We start from the raw sequence: 22470 nt of genomic DNA, 5'->3' as shown, positions 1-22470 counted from the left end.
GACGCGGGTCTTAGTCAGATGATGACCCGCCTTTGGAGCTTTTGGTCATCTGACCGAGGCCTTCCGCTGGCTTACCGGTCCACCCCTTTAAAAATTATGGTCATTTATAACCATTGTTATTATTATTAGAGAGAGAGAGAGTTGAATGTACTGAGGGGTCAAGAAGAGGGGAAGATGGGTTATGTATGTTGGGCAAAGAGGAAGTGTTTGAGGGAGAGGGGTGAAGAGAGAGGGGAAGAAGTGGTGAGTGCTAGGAGAGGTATTAGAGGGATAAGGACTAGAAAGGATCGAGGAATGGGATGATTATCGAAGATTGAAGAATAAGGGGAGAAGACTGAAGGATAAACAATGAAAGGGTAAGAGATGAGGAGATTGAAAACTAGTTTTATAATACTTGTTCCTCTTCTAATTCAGTCCTTCCTTCCTTTATCCTATTTCTAACCCTACTTCAATTATTATCTCCCTCATACTCTCACAGTAGTAGAGGCGGGATCCATACATAGCTTTAAGAAGAGGTACGGATAAGGCTCTTTGAGCCGGGAGAGTGTGGACCTAGTAGCGACATGCTAAGAGGCGGTGCCATGTGCTGTGACTTGATCCCTGCAACCATATATAGGTGAGCACGCCCCCCCCCCTACACACACACACAATGTTAAACATAAACATCTCTCACAGATGGATGTGATAAATCCATTGGAAAATAATGCTCCCGTACAATGTTTACGAATAATGAAACTACGTTTTAGACTAACAGAAGTTTACAGTTTCAAAATCAAATTAGTTGGTGACTGACAAGGCATTTATTAATATAGAATATTTACATAATATAAATATACATGATTGTGTGTATACGAACATGCGACTAGGAGTCACCAGTCAGAATGCACTAACCAGGATTCACCGCTGGTTAGGTAAGATTCGTTAGGAAACGGGACAATTGCTTCCTGACGCGAGTCTTAATAACCCACCGCTGGAGCTTTTAGCCGACTGACCGAGGCCTTCCACTGGCTTACTGGCCCACTTCTTTAAAAATTAAGGTTCGATTTTGCAGTAGGTGAAAGATTACTAACCAGTGCGCGCTGACACCCTCGCCCGGAACCCCGGGAAGTCGTGAGCGTAATCACTGACGAAGGTAAGAACCACACGGTTGCCGCTACTGACATATCTCAGGAGTTTCAATTTGGTGCTCCAGTCTCCGCAGAGCCTCTCGGTGGGTGTCGAAGTCCCAACCTCGCTCACCGTCACCCAGTCGTACTCACACCTGTGCGGGAGGGAAAGAGTCAGTCGTTCCACCTGTGTAGAAGCGGGAGAATCAATGGTAATAGATCTGCAGAGAAAGAACTGGTTTTCTACCTTACCAGAGAGGAAGTATCAGCAGTTTTCCCACATGTGTTGAGAGGAAGAATCAATGGGTTTCTTCTACTACCGTAGCAGGGCAGAGAGACTCGCCTGAAAGTTATACTAAGAATGTCACGAGGATCAGCTTCCCCCAGCGGCAGGTTCCACAACAACACCGGCCATAGATAATATACCATACAAGATCCATGTGCTAGAAATCAAGGCTGGGCTGACCAACGTTATTTTACGATACGTAGAAGCGTGTGAGACATGGAAGATAACGAAAGGACTGGTAACGATTATGATAATGAATACAACGAATGATAAAGATTTTACAATAATAAGCATAGATACTGTTAATGAAAGACTCTGCATGCCCTTCAAAAAGCCTACACACACTCTTACAGGTTGAGTTATAGTATCTGTATGAACATTCTGCAGTCTGGTTATTACCTGACAGTATCTGAAATAGGAATATATATCTCGCAAGTTCCTGAGAGCAAAGGTCATGCAAGGAGAGGGGTGGGGGGGATAGAGGGAGAGAGATGGAGGAAAGAGGGGAGAGGGAGTTTACAATGGAAGTGAATGTCTGAAGCTTAGCATAAGCCAAGGGAGAAATGATAAGACTTACAGCTTGACTTTGATTTACATCGATGGTTTTGGTAGAGGGGAATTATCGGCAGATGCAATACAGAGTAACACAGGTAACACGAAAGCATTCGCAGAGGTGAGGTTACATTATACTCACAAATAAAACGCTAAACTCCTGCAGGCTATTCAGCACTGTCTCACATGCATGGGACAACAATGAATGTATCTGGTAACACTAACAAACTAAATCAGAAGAATCTCTTAAAATCCAGGAGAATACCCAACATAAGCATTTTTGATGATCACGGAGATGTAATGCTTTCAGGAACATAATTATATAGCGAGTAGCATCTCTAATGTCTAGGAGAGTGATGTTGGACCGAGGTTCAGGGATGTAGCTGGTAATTAGTTAAGAACAAACTAAGTTTTCCTTAAATTTAAGGAAGATGAAAGTGATCCACAGAAAATAAATTTAGGACAGGAGACTGGACCGCAAAATGCGAGATTCACGCCGCTAGGATCATGATCAAAGTTAAATGAGAATCATCAGTGGTCGAGTAATGAAGCAGAGAGGAATCAACAGGAATGGATAATAACTGAAAACTAATGTGATAATGTATAGAGACAAATGCAGTAGTCAACATAAGCAGGAATGAGAAATAGTATGTTAATACCGACAAGATGTGGAAAAAGACACTTGTGTACAGTTCGGGACATTTATTAAAGGAAACGTTTCGCCACGAGCGGCGGCTTCATAGGACTGAAGTCGCCGCTCGTGACAAAGCTTCTCCTATAAATGTCTCGAACTGTACATAAACGTCTATTTCCACATAAGCGGGAATATCATTAGATTTATTGCAAGAATCTTGCTGAAGCAAGAAGACAGAACTTATGCGAGCAGTATCAGATGAAGCAGAGTCGTATAGAACAATATAAATGGGTCATGCAGAATTCGACAAATTAATTGAGGATAATTTGATAATTTAATTCCAGGAGAATGCAGTTTACAGAGACAAATCGTGAGTTGTCAGACATTATGGTAATATACAGAGTCACGAGAAATGACTCGTCGTATTGCGAACACGAATAAACTCGAGAAAATAGGAACATCTCCAGAGGGTAATTTGAAGACTCCACTTCGGGTTATCAGTGAAGAACAGCCTTCAAGATATTTAAGAAGCGCTTTATAAAGGGTATATATATACCTGGAGGGAATCTGAGACTGACATGCAGGTCAGTCTCAATTATCCTATATATACTCAAATATTCTTCGCACAGGTAGATGTATATATGCTTATTGCGAACAGGTAATGAATGATACACAAATAACTCGCACATAAAAGAGAGAAGCTTACGACGACGTTTCGGTCCGACTTGGACCATTGACAAAGTCACACTAACCAGAGGTTAGGTTAGGTAAGGTTCGTCAGGAAACAGGACAAATGTTTCCTGACGCGGGTCTTAGTCAGATGATGACCCGCCTTTGGAGCTTTTGGTCATCTGACCGAGGCCTTCCGCTGGCTTACCGGTCCACCCCTTTAAAAATTATGGTCATTTATAACCAGTCACTAACCAGAGGTGGAGCAGGACGGCTATATATAGGCAGGAAGAGGTGGAGGTAGTAGTAGTAGTAGTAGTAGTAGTAGTACAAGAATTGTATATAATACCGACAAGATGAAATTAAGACACATACACAACACCCGGGCATCCCCATCGTCACGGTATTGTGCCTTTCTGTTATTTATTTATTTAAGTAATGAATGGCCTGTGACCTGGTCGTAATGTGGGTTTGGAGCACAACAAACTCAGCAGATAAACTATATTGTATATTTTATCTTCATCCACTATATACACTTATTACTACTACATCTGTACATAGTGTACAGATGGAACAATAAGTGTACACGATGGTGACAGATGGCAATGCAAAAGCCAGAGAGAGTGCACCGTACTCAACCAGTAGGTAGGTAAGTCTGCCGAGTACTGACTGCAAGTGAACCATGTTGCTTCAGCTTTGGCGGGCTTGCCTGTGACTGGTCAATGAACCAAGGTACTGATTTAACGACGGGTACCCTATTGATTGTTAAACTCTTCGCACCTGGTTCGCTGGTTGCAAGGCAGCCTAGGTGGGAGTGTGACACGCCGAATAAACTGTAATACTTTGCATGATACAGCTCATGCAGAGGCGTTGCTAGAGCTGGTGTCACCCAGGGCGGCATCTTTGGTGTCACCCCCATGAAATCCAAGGGCGGGGGGATGGGGGGAGTAAACTCCAGTTACATCACTGCTGCATGACCAGTGACTAATGTTTAGCAATGAGAACGTTTAAAGGCCATAAACCGAACTTTATTAATGATAAAATAAATAATCGTAGTAATATTGAGGAAATATAAACTCAAATATCATTTTAAATACAGGCAACACATCCTACATTTATTCAAATTCAACAATGACAAAAAAAAAGAAAAAGAAAAACACTAGTTCCGATTTAACCTTGAGTACAGGTAACATCTCAAAGAATCTGATATTTCATTTCCTTGCTTCAATCCTGCAAAAAAATCTATCACATCATCAAAATCAATGGTTTTCCCTATACAGGCCTCTTTGTACTTGTAATCCTATAATAGGCTATATAGAAACAAAGAATTTTTCTCTTACGTTGCTGCAGCATAGTTTTGGTCATTAGTGTTAGAGTCTTTAGAGGCTCTATGGTGTCACCCGGGGCGGCGCCCCCGCCCCCCCTTACGACGCCTCTGAGCTCATGTACTCTTTGTACAGTACATCTGTTTGTAACTTGATAAAGCTCACTGTGTGGGCGAAACGTTGTAAAGGAGCGCATTATACTACAAGTGGAAGACTACACGCAGTGAATAACACTAGACAATGTGTACTTTATAGATTATATGCACAACACTGCAACCAATGTTTACAGATTTTATGGATTTTCCACATACTATTTACAGGTTAGGTTAGACTATACTTTATCAATAAAAATGTACTTTATTATAAGATGCAACAACGGCAATAATGGAATATAAGATAAAGATGATAAAAAGTTTTGACGCGACAAGAAAACTGGAACCCAGAGAGTACACGAGAAAGATTTATGTCAGATATTCACCATTTTATCCATGTTAGAGAGTCACCCATTTGACTGTTGTAGCAGCAGTGAAATACTCTCAGTTTTCAAGTGGACGGGAAATGCACTGTTAAGTGCAGGTAGAAACTGCCACCAGTCAATATATGAGCTAACATCTGTCAACGACTACCACCAACCAATATATGACCTAACATCTGTCAACGACTACCACCAACCAATATATGACCTAACATCTGTCAACGACTACCACCAACCAATATATGACCTAACATCTGTCAACGACTACCACCAACCAATATATGAGCTAACTGTAGAGGCGGCTCACCCACGGCTTTTGAGTTATTGTTATGTCGTCCAGGAGCAGAGGTCAGGGGTCACCAGTCAGCACATTTTCTGAAAACCATTTCTCCGCATGTGTGCTGTGGGGGAGAGGGTGAGCGGGGGAGAGGAGAGAGAGAGGGAGGAAGGGAGAGAAAGGTGGAGGGGAGAGAGAGAAAGAGGGAGGGGAGAGAGAGGGGGGGAGAGGACAATATGCACGAACATGCGTTTCTCTGGATCTTCCAATTTCACGGTATTGATAATCATTGGGTGAAGAGATGAAAAAAATATTTCGAGTACAGGGCCTATTATTTGTAGTATGAGCTACCTCATTATCTCTCTTTTCTCTCTCTCTCTCTCTCTCTGTGTGTGTTTCCCTCAATTCCTTCTCTCTTCCTCCTCACATTCCCTCGTAATCCTCATTTCCTTATCGAAGTCTCCCAGCTTAAGCTGACAGATTTCAGCGGAGTGAAGCGCGTCTTGTGTGATGGAATATGATGGCTAGCATAGCTAGCTTTTGTTTCCACGGTGTGACGCACATAACATAGCTTTTGTTTCCACGGTGTGACGCACATAACATAGCTTTTGTTTCCACGGTGTGACGCACATAACATAGCTTTTGTTTCCACGGTGTGACCCACATAACATAGCTTTTGTTTCCACGGTGTGACGCACATAACATAGCTTTTGTTTCCACGGTGTGACGCACATAACATAGCTAGCTTTTGTTTCCACGGTGTGACGCACATAACATAGCTTTTGTTTCCACGGTGTGACGCACATAACATAGCTAGCTTTTGTTTCCACGGTGTGACGCACATAACATAGCTTTTGTTTCCACGGTGTGACGCACATAACATAGCTAGTTTTTGTTTCCACGGTGTGACGCACATAACATAACCTCCTCCTCCCCCCTCCTCCCAATCCCCCTCCTCCCAATCCCCCTCCCCCTCCCTCCTCCCCCTCCTCCTCCGCCTCCCCCCTCCCCCTCCTCCTCCTCCCCATCCCTCCCTCCTCCTCCTCCTCGTACAAACCTGTCTTGAAAGCCAAGTCTTGTGTGTGTTGACTGCAACAGTTGATAATTGGGTGTTCACGTGTTCAAGGTTCTACCTTGAACACGTGAAGGTTCTGCCATGTACACAGCTTGAACAATCAACATTATTAAAGAACAAAAAAAATCACAATACCGTGACTGGAACAATACTTGGATCACTCACAAATGCCCCAAGTCGGACCGAAACGTCGTCATAAGCTTTTCTCTCCCTCCTATGTGTGAGTTATTTGTGTATCAACACTACTGGTATTTGAAGGTGTGGTTGAGCGCACTTGTAACACCTGCACTCCCCACTATTGACTGCTCCAAGTGAACAACTTGCACAAGTGATTAATAGCCCTTGAGAACACGTCAGGGCCGCAGTGTGGGTGATTAATTGCAGGTTTTGTGAGCTCATTTGTGAAAGTTCCACCTGAACCATAGTCTTTTATGGTAGAATTAAAGTAAAGCCAGAGAAATTACCAGGCAAGTGTGATTTGCTGAGCGAGTACCTATATATATATATATATATATATATATATATATATATATATATATATATATATATATATATATATATATATATATATATTTATTTATTTATTTATTTTTTTTATCACACTGGCCGATTCCCACCAAGGCAGGGTGGCCCGAAAAAGAAAAATTTTCACCATCATTCACTCCATCACTGTCTTGCCAGAAGGGTGCTTTACACTACAGTTTTTAAACTGCAACATTAACACCCCTCCTTCAGAGTGCGGGCACTGTACTTCCCATCTCCAGGACTCAAGTCCGGCCTGCCGGTTTCCCTGAACCCCTTCATAAATGTTACTTTGCTCACACTCCAACAGCACGTCAAGTATTAAAAACCATTTGTCTCCATTCACTCCTATCAAACACGCTCACGCATGCCTGCTGGAAGTCCAAGCCCCTCGCACACAAAACCTCCTTTACCCCCTCCCTCCAACCTTTCCTAGGCCGACCCCTACCCCGCCTTCCTTCCACTACAGACTGATACACTCTTGAAGTCATTCTGTCTCGCTCCATTCTCTCTACATGTCCGAACCACCTCAACAACCCTTCCTCAGCCCTCTGGACAACAGTTTTGGTAATCCCGTACCTCCTCCTAACTTCCAAACTACGAATTCTCTGCATTATATTCACACCACACATTGCCCTCAGACATGACATCTCCACTGCCTCCAGCCTTCTCCTCGCTGCAACATTCATCACCCATGCTTCACACCCATATAAGAGCGTTGATAAAACTATACTCTCATACATTCCCCTCTTTGCCTCCAAGGCCAAAGTTCTTTGTCTCCACAGACTCCTAAGTGCACCACTCACCCTTTTCCCCTCATCAATTCTATGATTTACCTCATCTTTCATAGACCCATCCGCTGACACGTCCACTCCCAAATATCTGAATACATTCATCTCCTCCATACTCTCTCCCTCCAATCTGATATTCAATCTTTCATCACCTAATCTTTTTGTTATCCTCATAACCTTACTCTTTCCTGTATTCACTTTTAATTTTCTTCTTTTGCATACCCTACAAAATTCATCCACCAATCTCTGCAACTTCTCTTCAGAATCTCCCAAGAGCACAGTGTCATCAGCAAAGAGCAACTGTGACAACTCCCACTTTATGTGAGATTCTTTATCTTTTAACTCCACGCCTCTTGCCAAGACCCTCGCATTTACTTCTCTTACAACCCCATCTATAAATATATTAAACAACCACGGTGACATCACACATCCTTGTCTGAGGCCTACTTTTACTGGGAAATAATTTCCCTCTTTCCTACATTCTCTAACTTGAGCCTCACTATCCTCGTAAAAACTATATATATATATATATATATATATATATATATATATATATATATATATATATATATATATATATATATATATATGTCGTGCCGAATATGTAAAACTGGTTAATTAGCAAGAACTCATTTAAAATTAAGTCCTTTCTGAAATTTTCTCTTATACGTTTAAAGACATATTTTTTTCATTAGTGTTAATGTAAAATTTTATAATTTTGCACCAAAAGAATCTTAGAAAACTTACCTAACCTTATTATAACAAGAACAATTTATTTTAGCCAAAGCCAACTAAATATATTTTAGATTTGTTTACAATAATTTAGCATTAAACACAGTGAAATATATTTTTTTCGTTAGGCTCAGAATGATTTTGGCGAAATTATTGCATACACAAATTTTCGCTTGTCCTATATGGCAAGATGAGCGTTGCTATTTAAGCCAAGATCGCAAGTTCTGCCTATTCGCCACGACATTATATATATATATATATATATATATATATATATATATATATATATATATATATATATATATATATATATATATATATAGATAGATAGTTGTTGAGGTGGTTCGGACGTGTAGAGAGAATGGAACGAAACAGAATGACTTCGAGAGTGTATAAATCTGGAGTGGAGGGAAGGCGGGGTAGGGGTCGGCCTAGGAAATGTTGGAGGGAGGGGGTAAATGAGGTTTTGTGTGCGAGGGGCTTGGACTTCTAGCAAGCATGCGTGAGCGTATTTGATAGGAGTGAATGGAGACAAATGGTTTTAAATGCTTAACGTGCTGTTGGAGTGTGAGCAAAGTAACATTTATGAAGGGATTCAGGGAAACCGGCAGGCCGGACTTGAGTCCTGGAGATGGGAAGTACAGTGCCTGCACTCTGAAGGAGGGGTGTTAATGTTGCAGTTTAAAAACTGTAGTGTAAAACACCCTTCTGGCAAGACAGTGATGGAGTGAATGATGGTGAAAGTTTTTCTTTTTCGGGCCACCCTGCCTTGGTGGGAATCGGCCGATGTGTTAATATTAAATATATATATATATATATATATATATATATATATATATATATATATATATATATATATATATATATATATATATATATATTAGGCACGACATACATAAAAGGTTTGGAACGTAGTGAGATAAGTGTAGTCCAGGAGGTGGTACAACCGATGGATTTCATGAATTGCCCAGATCTGTCTCTGTCTGTCTGTCACACACACACACACACACAAACACAAAAACACACACACACACACACACACACACACACACACACACACACACACACACACACACAACAACAACAACAACAACAACAACAACAACAACAACATGAAGCAACCCACTAAAGGACACGGGGGAAATTCTGGCAAATGGTCGCCAGTGTCGCCTATATCGCAATGTATTGCTTTCCCCTGGAGTGAAAAGACACACACATACATTACCATTTATTTCCTCCCTTCCTCCCTCTCTCTCTCTCTCTCTCTCTCTCTCTCTCTCTCTCTCTCTCAGGCTTAACACACTATAAAAGTTATTTTCATGTGTAATCTATGGCAATGAAATCATCACTGAGTTACCAACTTGTTTCCTCATGGATCCTTAAACTGCCTTAATAGTGCCACGGGTATTGCCGCCCACACTCCACACTGGCACCCCTTCAAGGGAGGTTCCTACCTGCCAGTGAAGAGCTCTTGATCCAAAGAACGGAAGACTCTCCTCCCCTTCCTCTGACCGACACTGACCGCTTCATGAAGAGGTAATGGTACGAACATAGCTTGAAACACGCGATATCAAGAAAGACTGAAGATTTAATTTCTTAAATCAAGGGCATCATGGCAGCCCCTCCCCCTAGAAGGGTACATTTCTCTGCCCCTTTTGCCTCCCGATACCCAATATTCACAGACTAAGCTAGGTATATGTGTATTTATAAAGGATATACGCAAGGTATTTGTGTATTTATAAAGGATATACGCAAGGTATTTGTGTATTTATAAAGGATATACGCAAGGTATTTGTGTATTTATAAAGGATATACGCAAGGTATTTGTGTATTTATAAAGGATATACGCAAGGTATTTATGTATTTATAAAGGATATACGCAAGGTATTTGTGTATTTATAAACGATAAAGGGTGAAATATCTTAACACCGAACTGAGAACTTTTGACAAGACCTTCGTAACATGACACAATAGAGTTAAGTTCCTTCAAAACACTCAACTTAAGTTAGACCAGCAGACAGTGTTAAAATTCACTTTAACTTTATGTCTTTCTGCGAGAGAGAGAGAGAGAGAGAGAGAGAGAGAGAGAGAGAGAGAGAGAGAGAGAGAGAGAGAAAGTCGTATTGCAGGTACACAATGTTTACCAACATACAGTCAAGAGTGAAAATCTAGCAGTGTGAAGGTGAGGTCTTCACCCTTATGGAGGGCAAGACTGAAAAGAGACTACACTCGTTGTTCAATAATAAAAGTTATTGCTTGTGTGTTACAGTGTCAGTCAGATAAGTAACGTGGAAGGTGAGAGGGAGGAGTGAGGGATACAATTAACCACAGCAAGACAGTCGTTCGTGGAACTGTAATAGTGTCTTATCCAACACCTGTTGTCAACGTATATACACAGCCCAGGAAGGGGAACGAACTGGACGTGGTAATAGCTGAGACAGGCTCAATACATACCTCTAAGTACAGGTATGGCAGAGCCCACGAGGCTAAGAGGGGGTAAACTCAGGTAATGATATGTTAAGAGTTCAGGCCAGGAGCTGGAACACTACTACTACAACCACAAACAGGCAAGTAAAGTTTAAACAAACACACACACACACACACACCAAAGGAAGGTCGAGACAGGAGCTTAAGGAACATATAAGGCTTCAGTACACAGATAGGACAGAGCAATTAGAACCTCAACAAGGCTTCAGATTAAAGAGAATATCAGCAGAGAATGGGAGAATTACACAGGTCCCGGAAACGCAAAGGTAAAAAGAACTAACAGAAAAAATGAAAAGTCTTATCAACTCGGCACGTCAAAGAAGCAAGACTGAGCAAGTAAATGAAGCAGCCAGATACGTTTCTGAGACTGAATGACACATGTGAAATATACTTTCCAGTGTATTTGTAGCAGCAGCCATGCATGGCAGAAGTGGCAATTGGGAAGAGAGTGGAAGAAGTAATAGGAAGTGGGAGACTATGCAAAAATTAAGTGGGATTTATTGTATATAGAAGAACTGCTGACGAGATGCAGATAGCTGCTGACAGAGTGAGCTGACAGAAACCCAGGTAAGAAGGCAGCATGCAGGCAGATAATCAGCCAGCCAGGCACTAATTCAGTCAGTCAGGCTGGCAGGCCAGACAAACAATCAATGAACCAGACACTATTACCACTCTCACTACTGCCGTCTGCCTCACAAACACAACCTGTTGCCACTCACATTCTCTCCCTTTCCCATTCTGACATTTTAATTTGACATGGTAATAGTGTTGAGCAAGGGTTGCGAGAGGGAAGCAGCAAGGTAGAACTGGACCAGCAGCTACTCCTTGTTGATTATCCTAACACAACATGGCCAGCTTATCTCACCCCATCTCTCTCTCTCTCTCTCTCTCTCTCTCTCTCTCTCTCTCTCTCTTTCTCTCTCTCTCTCTCATTTAAGAACGTCGAGGAAGTCTAAGCACTAATAAGAGAATAAGTAAGTTTATTCAGGTATACACAAATACAGTTACATAGAATTATCATACATAGCAGCATATGTGTAGAGAACCTGGGATAACCCAAAGTCAGACGGAACGGTTGGGATTTGAACTTAAAACTCACAGGTCATTGCGTTAATCACGTTCAGTGATTTGTTTAACGGTTTGTTTACGGTTTCGTGAGTCACTAATAAGAACACTGACGAGTGTTCTTTCTGTATAAAATCTTGCGAACTCTTGATCCAAAAAGTTTATGATTTTTTAACATGGTACCAGAAACTTGAACACAAATGGTTATAACTACGACCATAATTGTTAAAGGGGTGGACCGGTAAGCCAGCGGAAGGCCTCAGTCAGATGATCGAAAGCTCCAGTTGTGGGTCATCATATGACTAAGACCCGCGTGTTTCCTGACGCTCTGTGAGTGTAAGGAAGTTAACATCTACTGTGGGACTGAGAATAACCTGTTAGCCTGACCTGAATTCTGAATTATGGGGAAAAGCTAAAAACCACAGGGGCCATATAATAGCACCTGAAGAAAGGAGAGACATTCATGTTTGATCAAAGGGGAAGATAAATCCAGTTCCTTGGATCAAGAGCCTCTCATCACTATCAAGAGTCTTTCGTTATGGGATTCACTTTCTGGAGGTGGGCAGCATTACACCTGCACGCTGGGTGGCCAGTTTTTTTTTTTTTTTTTTGAGAGAGAGAGAGAGCGGTCACCGTACCTGTGTGGGCAGCGGCCTATATGCAGAAAAAATGGAAATCTGAAGCTGTGTGAAGGGACACAATTTAGGTAGAGTGGCAGACTTGCTGACACCAGACTGACTCGCTGACACCAGACTGACTCGCTGACACCAGACTGACTCGCTGACACCAGACTTCTGGACAACTTGATCATCATCTTCCTCGCTAAACTCTATGTCACATCCACCTCTACCAGACAAATTTATAGCACTGTCTTCAACTTGTTTATGTCTAACTCTGAGTATTTTCTTTTATTCCTTCTAGTTGCATTTTTATCTTGTACTCCAGAATTACAACAACGCGAGTTAGCTGAGCCAGGAGCCTCTTTCTCTGTTGGATACATCATACATTTTCTCTGTTCGTTTCTGTCAATTCTGTATCTAAAAACATGTATGTACGTACGTGTATACGTACGTGTGGGGTTGTAAGTCCGTCCTTTACAGCTATAGATTCCTCACCTCAGAAGCCGCCAAATTATGGGGTTCATTTAAACATCTAACCGGTATGTATTACTGCAGTGTATTTTCCTCCCAGTACTACCACCAGCATTACTAATGCTACTACCACCACCATCACTACTGATACTATTATTACTACCCACCACCACTACTACTACTACCCACCACCACCTCCACTAAATTACTAGCACCACTACCACTACCCACCACCACCCCACTGAGCAAACATCGCCTCGGCAATGTTAATCAGGTCTCGTTTGAGGAAAAAAAGGACAGGTTCAGGTCTCAGCATTAAGGGTCAGTACACATCTGGTCATGGACCGGGCCGCGGGGGCGTTGACCCCCGGAACACCCTCAAGGTATACTCCAGATATACTGAAAATACACGTATACATCTTGTAAGCTCTTTTCGTTAAGGTCATGTTTTATACAAGTCGAAGAACAGGTAGTCAAGTGCCTCTTCCAAGGTGTATGTATATGTATGGAGATTAGTTAATAAACCATGATAAAGACCCACACATATTATCCCGCAATAATACAACCTCAGATAACAAGGTCAGTGTGGCATGCAGAGTACGTAACCTTTATTCGGCGCATGGACACACCCTCATTTACAGGCTATCTCCCCCAACCAGCGAACCAGGTTGCTAAGAGTTGGTGATGGGGCCCCATCGTTCAACTAGTGACCAGGTTCTAGCCAATAAGAAGGTGGGATTGGCAATCGCAGAGGTTATGTGGGTACCACTCTCCTGTCTGCCCTTGTCATTCCCATTCTAGAGCTGGTTGAGCACGGTCTGCTATCTTGTGGCTTCTATTTCTGCCTTGCTTACCGTGACGTGCACTATACTTATTACTGTACATAGTGTACATATTGCTGTTCTAAATTGGTGAAGGATAATATAAGTCTAAACTTTTTCTGCTGTGTTTCTTTTGCTCCCATTACACCCGGGGTAACAGGCCATTTGGATCCTGGGTTGTAATAGTCAGTTTACCAGATACTGAAGAAAGTCTATTACCAAGAAATACAGATGTAGAGAACATTACTGACCAACTTTTATTATTATTATTATTAAACAATACAGATGGGAATCGAACTCGAGGTTAGTGAGTCGTAAAACTCCAGACCGACGTGAGTTCAAGCCCCGTCCGTGGTATGGCTTGTTTGTATACGTGTCATTACGATTTCGTGAGTCATTATTATTATTATTATTATTATTATTATTATTATTATTACGATTATTTTTATTATTATTAGATAAATCGACGGATCTGTTTTAATTATATAAATTTTGAGCAGCTGGGCCCAGTACAAAGTGCTGTCAGGCTTTTCTGAGGTAATTAACTTTTTTTTTAATGTCGGAGTTCATTATATCGAAGGCTCAGCTATAAATATTTTCAAAGGAATTTTTACAGACGAAATGAACGTCAATGACGTTACAAGGACATAAAAGGGCGCTACAAGATCGTGAAAGGACGTTAAAGGGCGTAAAAGGGCGCTACAAGATCGTGAAAGGACGTTAAAGGGCGTAAAAGGGCGCTACAAGATCGTGAAAGGACGTAAAAGGGCGCTACAATATTTCGTAACATAACACTACTAAAAGGACTTTACAAAAGGGACGTAAAGGACTCTACAAAGGCATAAAAGGAGCTAAAGCACATTTAAAGGCGCTAAAAAAAACTGCTACAAGGGCGTCAAGACGGTCAAAATAAGTACAAGATCATCAGAAGATGATACAAAGACGTAAACATACCCAGTACATGGGACTTTTTCCCACATGTAAACAGCCAGTCAAAAGGAGGATGACAAAGTGGACCAAATGTTAAAAAAAGTGACAAACGAGTGCACGTAAGTGTGTGTGTGTGTGTGTGTGTGTGTGTGTATACTCACCTAGTTGAAGTTGGGGGGGGTCGAGTCCGAGCTCCTGGCCCCGCCTCTTCACTGGTCGCTACTAGGTCACTCTCTCTGAACCGTGAGCTTTATCATACCTCTGCTTAAAGCTATGTATGGATCCTGCCTCCACTACATCGCTTCCCAAACTATTCCACTTACTGGCTACTCTGTGGCTGAAGAAATACTTCCTAACATCCCTGTGATTCATCTGTGTCTTCAACTTCCAACTGTGTCCCCTTGTTACTGTGTCCAATCTCTGGAACATCCTGTCTTTGTCCACCTTGTCAATTCCTCTCAGTATTTTGTATGTCGTTATCATGTCCCCCCTATCTCTCCTGTCCTCCAGTGTCGTCAGGTTGATTCCCCTTAACCTCTCCTCGTAGGACATACCTCTTAGCTCTGAGACTATTCTTGTTGCAAACCTTTGCACTTTCTCTAGTTTCTTTACGTGCTTGGCTAGGTGTGGGTTCCAAACTGGTGCCGCATACTCCAATATGGGCCTAACGTACACGGTGTACAGGGTCCTGTGTGTGTGTGTGTGTGTGTTGTAGGTGGGGGAGTGGGGCGGGTGGCACCAGGTGTGGGACAGGTGGCACAGACAGACCCCAGCTGTCTTCAAGAGGGACCTTTGATTGTTTCTTTAAGTCAATTCATGACCGTGAATCTGAAAACATGGTCTGGGACTAGGTGTGGAGTGTGAACGCTGAGGAGGAGGAGGAGCAGGAGGAGGAGGAGCAGGAGGAGGAGTAGCAGGAGGAGCAGCAGCAGGAGGAGGAGCAGCATCAGCAGAAGCAGCATGGAAATAAATGGTATGAAATACTGACACAGTGGAAATATAAATACATATTCAGTTTAATGTGATCCTTTATTGACAACGTTTCGCCCACACAGTGGGCTTTTTCAAGCCCACTGTGTGAGCGAAACGTTATCAATAAAGGATCACATTAAACTGCATATGTATTTATATTTCCAAAGCAGCAGCAGGAGCAGGAGCAGCAGCAGCGAAAGGCTGCCACGCCCACTAGCAACACTGCCACTTCGTAAAGTTAATTAAAAAGCCATTACTGCCTACTGCAGTGTCCCAGTGTGTTGCTGGTGCGGTCCAGTGTGTTGCTGGTGTAGTCCAGTGTGTGGCTGGTGCGGTCCAGTGTGTTGCCGGTGCGGTCCAGCGTATTAAACACTGCCTTCAATACCACAATCACCGCCAATATCATAACCTTCTCTTACCACTACTACCACCACCACCGCCTTAACCTTAACCTGCCTCGGTCATGGTGGATTGTCTCATCCGAGGAAGGGAAGGGTTGCTTCACTTCATCATGAAGGCCCTTTATCCCTTCCCCTTGAAGAGGTCATGTGTGGAAGGTAGTGGTGGAAGAAACAGTACATGTCACCTTGACACACGCTAATATCTGGTCAGGAATCTTGGTGCTGCGAAGTAGAAAATAATTCAGCAGGAGCTGTGTGGTGGAGGCTCTTGCTGGGGTCCCTAATGACCGTTCATTACTGTGCAACTACTCGGCAACTGGTGGTGGGATTTTGTTTGCTGAAAGAGGGGGACACTTGGATCAACCAGCTGGCTGATTTAGCAGGTTGTCAGACTCAGTCGAGTTTCTGGCTCAGCCGGTTTTATGGGTCAGCAAAATGACTGGCTCCTCCACTATGAGCTCTCACAGTTCGACTGTTATTTGATCTTCCGAGGAAAGGCTGGACTCCCGATGTTCTCACAGCTCCTTGAGAATGGGAGGTAGAGAGATTTGGTCCAAGGAAGATGCGGGTAGCAATGATTCCTTTGATCATAGACCCCTTCACCAGCAAGTATCAATGCACCTCTCTAAAGTAGGGAACACCTGGTCTGCATGTAACAGTTTTATATGACAAGACGTATATTAATGACCCTGGTTCTTGCCACTGTGTACTTACCTCTGTTAGCTAATTAACTATTAAGTAATTACCTATTTATAATGGACAATTTTATGAAAGGTAATTACTACACAAAGCTCATAGGCAAGTTTTAAGTCAGATAACTTGATAAAAGCTTACCTCTGATGGAACCTAGCCCCAGTAAAGATTTGCTATCGTATCACCACATCTGATTATAACGAGCATTTCTCCCACTCTTGCGGTATCCTTAACGTGTTGACTCGTAAATTTTACCCTCTTCTCTACGAGTTTCTCCGTCTGTGTGTCTGGCTTCCGTGAGTGTCAGTTCTCACGGATTACTGCTCTGTAGTTAAAGCCACAGACCATCTGTTATTTAAATTGTTTCCAGAGATCTGGGTTGCCTCTTCTTGAATGATTAGTGAGCTTGATGTCGTCGTACTCTGACGTGTGGAGGGGCTTATACCTCCCTGATAACCAGTCCATTATTATTGTTAGGTACACACATCCCGGTTCACACCACTATTATTGCTGACAGGAATATTCATCCCCGGTCACCACTCCACAAGTGAAGGATATGTTCCCCTGGTTCCCCCACCTCTAGTGGAGAGTACATATACCCGACTGCCACTCCACCAGTGGTGGAGTTATATATATAAATCCCTGGTAGTTCCCTCCACCCCACCACCAGTAGTGGAGTATTCACAGGTTGTCGATACGACTCTCACCAACGCTTCCTCTTCCAGTTTCCTTCTCGGAAATGTGCCGCAGCGAACTCTGGAAAACCACCAAGCATCGACATGAAAAACATTTCATGAAATTCAGCTAAAGCCGTCGATTTGCCTCTAAGCTGAGAGCTTAAAATATTGTGACAGTGCCGGGGGAATTTTTAACTCGGCAGTAACCACGGAGAAAGGTGCCTTGATGCTGATTATGACCTATTTATCCAAAGAATTTTAACGCCCCAGGAGCTGCGTGACTCCAATGGCTTCGACGTTTACCCATGAATAACTTCGTCTACATATACCTTCGTACAATAATAATAATAATAATAATAATAATAATAATAATAATAAAGGAGGGGTGTTAATGTTGCAGTTTAAAAACTGTAGTGTAAAGCACCCTTCTGGCAAGACAGTGATGGAGTGAATGATGGTGAAAGTTTTTCTTTTTCGGGCTACCCTGCCTTGGTGGGAATCGGCCAGTGTGGTAATAAAATAATAATAATAATAATAATAATAATAATAATAAGTATAGTGAGGTAGTATGATCCATGACTTTATAAAGTTCTATATAAAGCGAAATGTCCCAATTAACACTTCTTTTCCCTGACAAACGGCTTTTTTCTCGTTTTCTTCTCAAAACAATGGAAGACTATTATAATTTATAGTCAAAGAACATCCATAAGCGTCCTTAGAATGCCAGTTAAGCCAAGTTATTTATTCTTTCACGTACATTATTCTTTCACTGTCAGTCACCTTAAATAGATACAACTTTTCTTTTTTACGAGTCCATGCACTGAAAAAACGCCGCAATGTATCTTATGTAGAGACCTGCAAGATTAATTGATCGACCAGGAAGACTGGTCATCAGATACGAGGAAGACTGATCAACAAATACACGAAAGCCTGACCAAGAAATACACGGAAGATTGATCGGAGTTACTGTGATAGTTCTCTTGATCGGAGAAATAATCGTTTAATATTAATGCGGTTAAATACGGGTCTCGGCGGAACACATATTTAAGGTGACAAATCATCATAATCTGCCTCCTGTTGTGTGTGTTATGACAACAATAGTACCTTCAACCATGCTTCTGAGCCTGGAATTTCTCTGACCCAAAGATTCCACATTTCCGACCTCTTTACTGAAGTGCATAAGGGCAATAATATTTTAATGAATTTATCTACAATCCGAATTCTTATACAAGCTTACCAGAGCTCGGTGGACAAGGCAGCCATGTTAACGTTGAAAGCTTTCCATGTTTGTGAGCGAGGCGAGGAAGGAAGTTTCAAAATCTTATAGCGTTTGAGAGCGAGACTTAAACACTACCCACACACGACTTTTTCAATAAACTGTAAATATTGGAAAGGAGCCACCTGAAACTAGGTAAGGATCTTTGAGTGGTTGTACTGGTGGTGTGGTGGAGCATTGTACAGGTCTTGTGGTGGTTGTACTGGTGGTGTGGTGGAGCATTGTACAGGTCTTGTGGTGGTTGTACTGGTGGTGTGGTGGAGCACTGTACAGGTCTTGTGGTGGTTGTACTGGTGGTGTGGTGGAGCACTGTACAGGTCTTGTGGTGGTTGTACTGGTGGTGTGGTGGAGCACTGTACAGGTCTTGTGGTGGTTGTACTGGTGGTGTGGTGGAGCACTGTACAGGTCTTGTGGTGGTTGTACTGGTGGTGTGGTGGAGCATTGTACAGGTCTTGTGGTGGTTGTACTGTTGGTGTGGTGGAGCACTGTACAGGTCTTGTGGTGGTTGTACTGGTGTGGTAGAGCACTGTACAGGTCTTGTGGTGGTTGTACTGGTGGTGTGGTGGAGCATTGTACAGGTCTTGTGGTGGTTGTACTGGTGTGGTGGAGCACTGTACAGGTCTTGTGGTGGTTGTACTGGTGGTGTGGTGGAGCACTGTACAGGTCTTGTGGTGGTTGTACTGGTGGTGTGGTGGAGCACTGTACAGGTCTTGTGGTGGTTGTACTGGTGGTGTGGTGGAGCACCGTACAGGTCTTGTGGTGGTTGTACTGGTGGTGTGGTGGAGCACCGTACAGGTCTTGTGGTGCTTGTACTGGTGGTGTGGTGGAGCATTGTACAGGTCTTGTGGTGGTTGTACTGGGTGTGGTGGAGCATTGTACAGGTCTTGTGGTGGTTGTACTGGTGGTGTGGTGGAGCATTGTACAGGTCTTGTGGTGGTTGTACTGGTGGTGTGGTGGAGCATTGTACAGGTCTTGTGGTGGTTGTACTGGTGTGGTGGAGCACTGTACAGGTCTTGTGGTGGTTGTACTGGTGGTGTGGTGGAGCATTGTACAGGTCTTGTGGTGGTTGTACTGGTGGTGTGGTGGAGCACTGTACAGGTCTTGTGGTGGTTGTACTGGTGGTGTGGTGGAGCACTGTACAGGTCTTGTGGTGGTTGTACTGGTGGTGTGGTGGAGCACTGTACAGGTCTTGTGGTGGTTGTACTGGTGGTGTGGTGGAGCATTGTACAGGTCTTGTGGTGGTTGTACTGGTGGTGTGGTGGAGCACTGTACAGGTTTTGTGGTGGTTGTACTGGTGGTGTGGTGGAGCACTGTACAGGTCTTGTGGTGGTTGTACTGGTGGTGTGGTGGAGCACTGTACAGGTCTTGTGGTGGTTGTACTGGTGGTGTGGTGGAGCTCCGTACAGGTCTTGTGGTGGTTGTACGGGTGGTGTGGTGGAACATTGTACAGGTCTTGTGGTGGAGCATTGTACAGGTCTTGTGGTGGTTGTACTGGTGGTGTGGTGGAGCATTGTACAGGTCTTGTGGTGGTTGTACTGGTGGTGTGGTGGAGCACTGTACAGGTCTTGTGGTGGTTGTACTGGTGGTGTGGTGGAGCACTGTACAGGTCTTGTGGTGGTTGTACTGGTGGTGTGGTGGAGCACTGTACAGGTCTTGTGGTGGTTGTACTGGTGGTGTGGTGGAGCATTGTACAGGTCTTGTGGTGGTTGTACTGGTGGTGTGGTGGAGCACTGTACAGGTTTTGTGGTGGTTGTACTGGTGGTGTGGTGGAGCACTGTACAGGTCTTGTGGTGGTTGTACTGGTGGTGTGGTGGAGCACTGTACAGGTCTTGTGGTGGTTGTACTGGTGGTGTGGTGGAGCATTGTACAGGTCTTGTGGTGGTTGTACTGGTGGTGTGGTGGAGCACTGTACAGGTCTTGTGGTGGTTGTACGGGTGGTGTGGTGGAGCACCGTACAAGTCTTGTGGTGGTTGTACTGGTGGTGTGGTGGAGCATTGTACAGGTCTTGTGGTGGTTGTACTGGTGGTGTTGTGGAGCATTGTACAGGTCTTGTGGTGGTTGTACTGGTGGTGTGGTGGAGCATTGTACAGGTTTTGTGGTGGTTGTACTGGTGTGGTGGAGCATTGTACATGTCTTGTGGTGGTTGTACTGGTGGTGTGGTGGAGTATTGTACAGGTCTTATTGTGGTTGTACTGGTGTGGTGGAGCATTGTACAGGTCTTGTGGTGGCTGTATTAGTGGTGTGGTGGAGCACTGTACAGGTCTTGTGGTGGTTGTACTGGTGGTGGTGGAGCATTGTACAGGTCTTGAGGTGGTTGTACTGGTGGTGTGGTGGAGCATTGTACAGGTCTTGAGGTGGTTGTACTGGTGGTGTGGTGGAGCTTTGTACAGGTCTTGTGGTGGTTGTACTGGTGGTGTGGTGGAACATTACACAGGTCTTGTGGTGGTTGTACTGGTGGTGTGGTGGAGCATTGTTGCTGTCTTGGGTTGGGGATACTTGGGAAGTGATGGAGCTTTTAGGTCTTTGGCTGGGAATACTGGTAGAATCTTGAAGCATTGTACATATGTTAAGCAAAAGAGCACATATGCAACTTAGGAGACATTCCTTTGGAATCAACTGTCATTCTCCAGGAACTTTGTCAAGCAACTCAGGAGACATTCCTTTGGAATCAACTGTCATTCTCCAGGAACTTTGTCAAGCAACTCAGGAGACATTCCTTTGGGATCAACTGTCATTCTCCAGGAACTTTGTCAAGCAACTCAGGAGACATTCCTTTGGGATCAACTGTCATTCTCCAGGAACTTTGTCAAGCCCGTTGAGAGCGAAAAGTAGCCTCGATAAATATATCAATAGTTGTACATGTGTGTTTATACTTAACATATCTTTGATAATTCTACCAACATTACTGCAAATGTAGGTAAATTTGAGAAGGTGAAGAAGTTTGTGGGTGATGGTACTGGGAGAGCACGCAAGTATTTTATATATCCTCTGGTAGTGGTGGTTCCTGTCTGGGGTGGTTCCTGTCTGGGGTGGTTCCTGTCTGGGGTGGTTCCTGTCTGGGGTGGTTCCTGTCTGGGGTGGTTCCTGTCTGGGGTGGTTCCTGTCTTGGGTAGTTCCTGTCTGGGGTGGTTCCTGTCTGGGGTGGTTCCTGTCTGGGGTGGTTCCTGTCTGGGGTGGTTCCTGTCTGGGGTGGTTCCTGTCTGGGGTGGTTCCTGTCTGGAGTGGTTCCTGTCTGGAGTGGTTCCTGTCTGGGGTGGTTCCTGTCTGGGGTGGTTCCTGTCTGGGGTGGTTCCTGTCTTGGGTAGTTCCTGTCTGGAGTAGTCACTACCCGGGTTTCCTGTCTGAGGTGGTCACTGCCCGGGTTTCCTGTCTGGGGTGGTCACTGCCCGGGTTTCCTGTCTGAGGTGGTCACTGTCCGGGTTTCCTGTCTGAGGTGGTCACTGCCCGGGTTTCCTGTCTGAGGTAGTCACTGCCCGGGTTTCCTGTCTGGGGTGGCCACTGCCCAGGTTTCCTGTCTGGGGTGGCCACTGCCCAGGTTTCCTGTCTGGACTGGTCACTGCCCGGGTTTCCTGTTTGGGGTGGTCAGTGCCCGGGTTTCCTGTCTGGGGTGGTC

General features: G+C 43.8%; 1 protein-coding gene across 15 annotated transcripts in view; it reads right to left on the bottom strand.

The window, feature by feature from the left end:
- LOC128699018 (uncharacterized) overlaps window positions 1-22470 on the bottom strand; it is a 657033-nt gene that overhangs the window by 110431 nt on the left and 524132 nt on the right. For all 15 annotated transcript variants that reach the window (XM_070096843.1, XM_070096846.1, XM_070096852.1 and 12 more), the window contains one exon: window positions 1071-1261. In XM_070096843.1, coding sequence (XP_069952944.1) covers window positions 1071-1261 — 191 coding nt within the window. The remainder of the gene's footprint in view (window positions 1-1070; window positions 1262-22470) is intronic.

The sequence above is a fragment of the Cherax quadricarinatus genome, chromosome 55, assembly GCF_038502225.1.
Source record: "Cherax quadricarinatus isolate ZL_2023a chromosome 55, ASM3850222v1, whole genome shotgun sequence".
NCBI classification, from domain to species: domain Eukaryota; kingdom Metazoa; phylum Arthropoda; class Malacostraca; order Decapoda; family Parastacidae; genus Cherax; species Cherax quadricarinatus.
The sequence above is the reverse complement of the archived record's forward strand: the minus strand, read 5'-3'. Positions and strand labels throughout refer to the sequence as shown.